At 33.8% G+C, this 9,531-nt stretch overlaps 1 protein-coding gene across 1 annotated transcript; it reads right to left on the bottom strand.

Annotated features, from left to right (window-relative positions):
• Positions 1–3,028: 3,028 nt before the first annotated feature.
• On the bottom strand, positions 3,029–4,807 carry LOC120626833. Its single transcript, XM_039894600.1, has one exon. The coding sequence runs from the start codon at positions 4,747–4,749 to the stop codon at positions 4,402–4,404; it is 348 nt and encodes a 115-aa protein (XP_039750534.1). The 5' UTR covers positions 4,750–4,807; the 3' UTR covers positions 3,029–4,401.
• Between the last annotated feature and the right edge of the window lie 4,724 nt (positions 4,808–9,531).

A 9,531-nucleotide genomic window follows, 5' to 3' on the forward strand; every position in this document is an offset into this window, starting at 1 on the left:
CCATATTACCTTCTTAATCGGTCGACTGACTTCAAATGAATCATAAAATGAAAATTAAAGGTCAGGTGGTCAGATTTAATGTATAAAACCTCCTAATCTCCAGCGAATTTTAATCGCAGTAACGCTAAGCAAAAGCGAACCTCAAAAAGCCTGGTTTTGAGAAATGAGTTCCACCCGAAATTTTATGGTAATTTAAAATTCATACGGTGAGAATTCAGTAACAGGACCGAGTAATACGCAAGACATAACTTTCCAGCGGAAGAACATAAAGCGAGTCAGAATTGTAAATGCCTTTTACTTTACACACCGAAAAAGATGCGAAATATTTCATTCTCGTTGTACGAAATGATTTAATAACTCGTCTTTGTTTTTCAACTATACTTAGACTTTAAGACAAATCTACGATAGGTAATGTTGACGTATGAATGTGCTATTAATAATAACGCTAATATATTATCCACTCAACTTCCTCGTTACTGTAGTAACTTGTTGTTTTTGTTACCCAAGGTTCCGAGCAGTGGCGTGCATAAAGTAAAAGTAAGTAAATAATTGAGGTTAGGTTTTTATAATTCTTACAAAGGATATCTTTAAGTTTTTTATAACTCGTACTGAAGATTTTTATATCATCTGCATACCCTCTATGCACACTGGTCTCGAGTTACTCGTATATTCCGGTCGTTGGGGCCGACCTAGAAAATGCTTGAACTTTTTTCATACGAAAAGGGGTCTTGTGTCCTGTCGTTGACCGAGGATGTTTTTATTTACGGGAATTATAGACAGAACAAGCGTATGGCTCACCTGTTATAATGCAAGTAACACGTAGTAAGGTTGCTTAAAATTACAGTTCTCACAATTATAACGTTTCTGCCAAAACTACTAATTACTACTACAAACTAATGAGTTGATATTGTTTCGTACAGACATCATTGTTTCTAACAATTCCTTATTTGGTCAATAAATGAATAGCTTAATAATCGTGAAGTGAGACGGACATTTTTCACGTCAAAATTGTCACTTTTAGGAAATATTATTATGGCAAAATAAGTTTTATAAGGTTTAAAATTTTTGTTTTTTTTTTTGATTAATTTTGTTGTATAGTTTTCGCTTGTTAATGCTATCGTTAATGTATAACTAAAATCTGGAAACTTCATTTGTTTATGTGATATAAAAATACGGCATTACTTTTATGTGTAATAGTAGGTACAGTTTGTTTTCCTTGAAAAGCTAATAAATAAATAAATATATGTTAACTGAATATTATATCATACGTACATACTTTAGTTATTAATTACTTTTAAATGATATTATTGTATTACAAAGGACTCTTGTTGTTTTATAAATTGATTGCTAAAATAAAGGTTGGTCTTGAACTTTGCGCATGGGGATTCACGCTTAAAAGTTAAACAATGTGAATATGGGCATTATTGTACAACATTCATGTATAAGATATTAAAGCGTTTCCCAAACATATGCGGTGGCGGTTGTAGACACAAGTGGAAGGCGTTAGCGTTTCGTATAATTTCAAGGTAAGCGTCGCGATCTATGAGCAAGTTTGTTTGTTTGTCCCTTAGACTTGATTTTTGGCATAGAGTTAGTTAAAAAGACGGAGAGTAACATAGGCTAATTTTTTCCCAGGACTCGAGCAACGTACTCTGGCGTTCTCGCTGCTATTGTTACCGTGATCTCCACCGCGTCTGTTTGGGGAACACTTTATTTGTTTTCAAGGTTTTCCTTCAAGTACTAATGCAAGTGGATAATGCGCCTTATTTAAATATATTACAATATTACCCTGGTTAAATACTAAGGATTCCGAACTACTACGTTGGTATTGGTATTTGCTTAATTAACTAAGGATCACGGCGTCTTGAGATAGAGCCTGGGCCGTGAGAAAACTGTTGGGTATTTGGATTTCTCGCAAGAAATTCAACTAGCTCGTAATTAGGAAATTGTTGTTCTGCACTGTGCCTATGTTAAATTGTGTATTTCATTATGCATAATTCGAATCATCTTAATAACATTTAATTTAAGTCAACAAATGTTACTCACGCAATTAAAATATAATCATCAAATCCAAAACATAGTTTAATATTAAAGCGAATTGCTATTTGCTATTAATATTCAAGATGGCGGGCACCCCCGCCACAACAACGAACATTAATTAACCCTTTTTATCGATAGATATGAAGGAATGATAGCCCAGTGGGTAGGACCTCGACTTTAGTTTCAGGGGGCCGAGTTCGAATCCCAGCACGCATCGCTATCACCAGGGCAGACGGATTGGTGATCGCAGTGGGTGGTGGCAGTAGCACAGATAACGCTGCTGCAGTTATGTTAAAATAATCTACTCTCACGACAACTGTATTCTTATCTAATGTGTTTTGTAATAATAATTTAAACCCGTTAAGCCACTTTGCTGAGGATCTAGCTCCATTTTTTATTCATAAACTTAATAGTGGCAGACCTAAAAGAAAGAATGAGCGAATACTTGTAATAACATCATACTCGTAAGTGGTACATATAGCGGTGATGGCCTAGTGGGTAAGGCTTCGGCTTTCCTTTCGTGGAGACCGAGTTCGAGTCTCAGTACGCACCACTAACTTTTCGGAGTTATGTGCGTTTTTTATTTAAGCAATTTAATGTCACTTGCTTATAACCATGAAGGAAAACATCGTAAGGAGAGTTTTCCATAACGTTCTCAAGGGCGTTTGAAGTATACCAATCCGAACTTGGCCAGGCCTAAACCCTCCTCATTCTAGAAGGAGACCGTTAGCCTGTAGTGGACTGGTAATGAGTTGATGATGAAGATGGTGATGAAGCGGTACAACATAGCGGTACAAGAGATGCTACTACCAAGGACTTCAAGCGGTGTATGGCCATATATGCCCTGATTTTAACTTTGAAGGGTGTAGGTGAAAGTTTTTAGCTAGCATGAGAGGTGCCAAATATAAACAAAACAGGCCCAGCGGGTACTTTAACATGCTGATTTTATTAGACACTTGACACTTGCATGAAAACAGCACTTTTTACTTATCAAAGTGTAAACCGGGCATTTATTTCAGATTTAAGTGACTTATATTTTTGAATATTTTTCTAGATTATTGCTCCAGGATCTCACCCATCAATTTTTGTCAGATGGAAATGGACTTCCTTGGAAGTACGACGTTAAAAACAAAAGAAAATACTTTCAAATCGGTTAATAAATGACTAACTTCTGAGTTAACGTTCAAATATGTCGTACCTACTGCTGAATTAAAATAAGATATAAAGTTGTTCCACACCATCTTTATTGAACGTATTTCCACACAACTATTTACAAATATAATTAGATAATACATGCTGAGATCATTAACAAAACATTCCTAACACAACAATTGTTCCATACAATTCAACATTCTCAAAAACACAATTCTAAAACAACTATCATTTCAGTACTTAACATAAGCACTAAAGTAGCAAATTATTATCACAACTTCCAACCACAATAAATAATTACATTAATTATAAACGATTTAGGCGCAATGCAGAGCAAATAACTTACTTATTAAATTGTTTACAAAACTGCGTACTTGCTCACAGTACTTAAACCGCAAAAGGTAGTGTTTGAATCAGTATTCCTTTTGTGCGACGTGCATATTAAATGCTAACAGAGCACGCAATTAAAACGCTAATAATAACTTCCTGTGTAGTTTCTACAGTTTAAAGAATTGCGACTCTGCGATTCAGACTATAAGTTGATAACGTTGATTAACGTTTGATAAAACTTATAACATCAAACCACAGATTTAAGAACATACAAAAACCGTGTATAGGACTACGGTTACGATCGGTACGAACAAACGGTTATTCATTCCATTTAACAGTTGAAAGTAATTATTTTTTTCCATAAAATGGGAAAAGGAGAAAAGTTTGTGAGCTAGCAACATTCCGCGGGTGTAAAGTGAGACGAGCGCAGGGCGTTTTTACTGTTTTTGAACACAATGCACTGCATAAAATAATGGCTGAATGAGGATTCTGTATGTTCTATGCATCAAAGCAACTAAATACAATTAACACTATGAATTACTATACCTATTGTTCTTTCATTGTAAATACTCAATTATTCAAAGTGGGCTCCGACGCACTTGTCCACTGCCACAGTTTCCATTCCCTTTTCCACACGAATTTCTATCTTCCAAATCAGGAATAAAGTCTGTAGCTGGCATTACGGAGTTATCAATGAGCTTCGGAACTGCCATACAATAATCGCTGAATGAGGATTCTGTATGTTCTTAATTCTGTACATAAAACCAACTGAATATAACTAACCCAATGAATTACTATATCGTTCTTTCATTGTAAATATTCATGTTTTTGTGGAGTATTAAAATAACTGTCAATTTAATACACACTGTGCACTTTGTTTCACGCATTCACACAAAGTGGGCCCCGGCGCACTTGTCCACTCGCACAGTTTCCATTCCCTTTTCCAAACGTATTTCTATCTTCTAAATCGGGAATAAAGTCTGTAGCTGGCATCACGAAGTTATCAATGAGCTTTGAAAATACCTTTTCAGTTTTTGGCTTCTCGTCCATACCAATTTTTATTGATGCCACTACGCCGCCTTCGTGTTTTGGGTCGTCTTTTATCACGATCTTCATAGTAACACCTGGTTTTAGAGGAATATCTTGCATTTTTATCACCGCACTTTCTATACTAAGGATTACGAAGGCGCATAAAGCTAGGCACAGACATACAGTCGCTCCGGCCATTGTCGTTGAATTCGATTTCAATTCGTTTGAAACTTTGGGTACGACCGGACAGGTTTGCTGTGCCGTAGGCTTTGGTGTGATATCAAAGCAGACTGTATTTATATGCGTTTAGTTGTCGCGTTACGTTTTCCTATTACGCAAGTATGATTCCCCAGGGGACAAAGAGTGACGCATTGCGAAGACGCACCTATAGAATATATCAATTTATTTTATTTTAAAGATAGCTGGGCATTGACATCGAAATTACAAAACATAATATTTATTGCTTTGCTACATATCGAATACTTACATAGGTTGTTCATATAGTAATTAACTTGATATATTTAGCCAAGCACCTAGCAGAACCGATGGACGTTGGGGTCTTAAGGTGCTGGAATGGCGACCCTACACCGGTAACCGCAGCGTAGGTTGGCTCTCAACAAGGTGGACAGATGACATCAGGCGATTAGCTGGGAGCCGCTGGAGGCAAGCAGCCCAGGACCGTGTATTGTGGAACTCCCTACAAAACACCTATGTCCAGCAGCTAATGTCAATTGGTTGAGGTGAAGATGATGATGATGATTTAAGTAAATATATTAGTAATAAGTTATTTTAGGAGTATTCTTTCAAAAACATCTCTTTGAATCACCCAATAGTTAAAATAAAAGACGAAAGTTGGTGTTTGATACTTAAAATTTGACGCTTAGGTTCATAAAATATCTGAATACAATATCGTAAATAGTACTAATTTTTTTCTTAGTAAAAAATTGATCGTTGTATACTGAAAATATATTAAACGTTCGCTCTGGACCCACCAGGAACGTTTAATGGAGTAGGTATAATAATTTTAACACCGACGCCTTTAACAATATCGCATTCTCCAGGACTTTATAGTAAAGACATAAAAAGATATGAATTCCTAATGAGATGAACATGTGATGAAGATAGTACATGTACATTATACAATATATATTATCCGATTCGTTTACTGTATGAAATAGTATCAACCAAAAATGGTAATTTTTTCTTTAAAACGGTAATTCCGTACGACCTAACTCTTATTGTAATCTACATAAGTATATTATTGTTTATTGTTCTGCATATTGTATACAAATGCGTTAATACGATAAAGGTACGCAAATAACATATAGCTATTTAGGAACAGGAAAATCGTGAGGACTTCCTGTGTTATACCTAATGAATGGAACTATCTGCTGAAAATACGGTAACATTAAAAATCTTTGCTGACGTTAATACTCCTAATGATACAAGCGTCATTTGTATTAACAAAATGTATCATATCAAATTCTTAAGTAATATCCTGCTACATTTGTCCCACTCTTTGGAACTATACGATGAAATTAAGAAATATTATTTGAACATATATTATGTTTTGACTGCACCTTCTTGCTAAAGCTATTTAGGTGTATCATATCAAATTCTTAAGTAATATCCTGCTACATTTGTCCCACTCTTTGGAACTATACGATTTAATTAAGAAATATTATTTGAACATATATTATGTTTTGACTGCACCTTCTTGCTAAAGCTATTTAGGTGTATCTCAACAGATATTTTAAACGTCTTATTTTTAAAATCGGGTGTAGTTTTTTTTTTTTTAAAGAGCAACAGAACTACGTATTTATTTCATTCAAATTTGTTTTATAAATATAACCTAAAATAAACTATTTAAAACTTGGCCAACGAATTAGTTTGGCCATCCAAAGGGGCAATGCTGCCAGCATCTTAGGAACTGTGCCTCGCTGCGGTGGTTTCGAGGACGATTTAGATTTTATTTAGTTTTACATAGTTTATTTTAAGTGTAGATTTAAAAAAAAAAAATTAAATTAAAAAAAAAAAATATAAATACCTTTGATGATAAAACTATTTATTTAAATAAGAATTTGTTCTGCATTACCAATGTAATCCACTTACTCGTAACTATGATAGTTAGCTATATTCCCATGGAAACTTTTTTGTAGGTTTTAAAAAGTACTTTAATCATGTAGTACATACGTTTTATGTATTACAATAGTTTAGTCAGCGCACGGGAAGTAATAAATATTCCAATTTTCTTAAGGATTTCCAATTTTTTTTTTTCCATTCGGACCTATTGGGTGCAAACAATATTTCCTCATTATAAATTTAGAATAGATTGCATTGATTAAAAACGCACATAACTCAGAAATATATAACGCACATAACTACGGGAGCCCGTAGTTCGGACCACTAGGATATTGTTAATTAATTTAATGAAATAATTAAATATACTACGACAATACACACATCGCCATCTAGCCCCAATGTAAGACTAGCTTGTGTTTTGGGTACTAAGATAACTGATGAATATTTTTAAGAATACTATAAATAAATACTTATAGTATACATATAAACACTCAGGTTCTGAAAAACATTCATGTTCATGCAGTTATGGGAATCGAACCCATGGCCTTGGAATCAGCTAACTGGGTCGCTGCCCACAGCACCAATCGACCTTCAAAGTTGTGGCACTATTTGAGTAGCACTATAACAGTAATATTTAAGTAGCTTGAACGAAGAAATAAGACTAACGCATTAATAGCATGAGGTAAATCCCGCGTGAATCCCACAAGAATGAATGTAACGAAAACCAGTCTCCTCGTACCTATTACATATTATAAAGCAACGCGTTTATTACATACATTTGCATAATACTAAGGAGTGGTACAGTCGCCCGCGGATAAATGTTGGTTATTCCAGCTATTAACTATCAAAAAAGTAAAACTCAATGCCGTTTGTGACTTTATTAAGACTTCAAGATTTTAAATAGCTGAATACCGGACAATTGCCGAAACTAGTTAGGTTATAACACAAAAGTACTTAGAACAAAAACAAAATTACTTAATATAGACGCTTGTGTTTTAATAGGTTTACACAATTATGTTTATTAGAATACCGTAGATGCCTAAAATACACGTAGCAAAAAAGAATACTACTACCCTTTGCAATCATATCAAGTTTTTCACAAATATTTAAGACTTCAAGATTTTAAATAGCTGAATACCGGACAATTGCCGAAACTAGTTAGGTTATAACACAAAAATACTTAGAACAAAAACAAAATTACTTAATATAGACGCTTGGGTTTTAATAGGTATACACAATTATGTTTATTAGAATACCGTACATGCCTAAAATACACGTAGCAAAAAAGAATACTACTACCCTTTGCAATCATATCAAGTTTTTCACAAATATTTAAGACTTCAAGATTTTAAATAGCTGAATACCGGACAATTGCCGAAACTAGTTAGGTTATAACACAAAAATACTTAGAACAAAAACAAAATTACTTAATATAGACGCTTGGGTTTTAATAGGCATACACAATTATGTTTATTAGAATACCGTAGATGCCTAAAATACACGTAGCAAAAAAGAATACTACTACCCTTTACAATCATATCAAGTTTTTCACAAATATTTAATGTCTCCTACTGTCATAAATCTTTTACCTTTTTTGTCATAGAAATTAATAATACACATATCTCAATCTAGTCCCAAAGTAGGCGTAGAATGTGCTGTGAGTGCCAAAATAACCGATATCTATTATTAATGAATAATTAACATAAACATTTACAAGATACAGATGATCACCGAGACACTGAATAACATTCACGTTCATCACACACAGTGGCGTGCATAGGGTTTTCGGTCAGGGTAAGCAATAAAAAAAAATTGGTACTGAACATGCTATTTTGATGTTACTGTATAATTTTATTTGTGAGTAGGTACCTAACCTAACATTTTTTTGTGATACCCATGTAGATCTTCTCATCATCTCCTATGTCCAGTATAGTAAGCTCTGAGACGACCGACCAGCGAGCTTTTAAAATTGTCTGCCATTGGGGCAATTACATTAAATAATGTTTTTTTAGTGTGAACAATAAACAAACATAGGTATTATTATAAATAAATAATGAAACATAAAACTGATGAACTATTCGCCTGTATATGTAAGTCAGTCAGAGCTATTTTTACGTGCCGCTCCTTGTAGGTGCATTCCTTCCTTTACGAATAATCTCAATAAAACGTTAGTTAAGAATTAGCTCTAAACTTACCTACATTTTCCAAGCACACTGAGCCATTAGATCACACGCCGAATATAAGAAATTTCTTACACTAAGCAAATCCTCACAATCATTTACAAACAGTACACTGTCACATAGGTTAATGTTAACAATAATAATTGTAACTATATACAAACAACCGCACATCAAACGAAAAAAACAGTATTTAATTCTAATTCAGTGAATATAAGTTGTTATGACAGAAGGTAAAAGGTAAACAATAATGGCGCTTAGCGATCGCCAGCGATAATGAGAATATCATAGTCAAAATATGTCCGTAATATTTTCTTAGTACACAAATGCCGTAGTAAAAAAATTAAAAGTTGTCATTTGAACAATAAATAAAAAGAATATTACTTCATCAGTTACCAATGGCACCTGGTAAACGTTAGTTATTTAATTAACATAATTCGGCAACTTTCAATTTGGTTATTTTAATATACTTTTTGAACAAATTAGGTACTCATAAATTTCTTAAGACCTTGAATGTAATGAAATTCATTGATAATTTTTTAAGTAATAAAAATAATTATTGCCGTTTAAAACAATAAACAAACAAAGCAAATTAAATGTGCTTATAAAAAAACAAAGCATACATTTGAATTTCTAATTTCCGTAAGCAATGCTTTTAAGATTTGCACACAAGCGAAATCCCTATACTGGAAACCTGGAATACTGGCACACATAGAAAGAG

This window comes from Pararge aegeria, chromosome 10 (assembly GCF_905163445.1).
Source record: "Pararge aegeria chromosome 10, ilParAegt1.1, whole genome shotgun sequence".
Lineage (NCBI taxonomy): Eukaryota > Metazoa > Arthropoda > Insecta > Lepidoptera > Nymphalidae > Pararge > Pararge aegeria.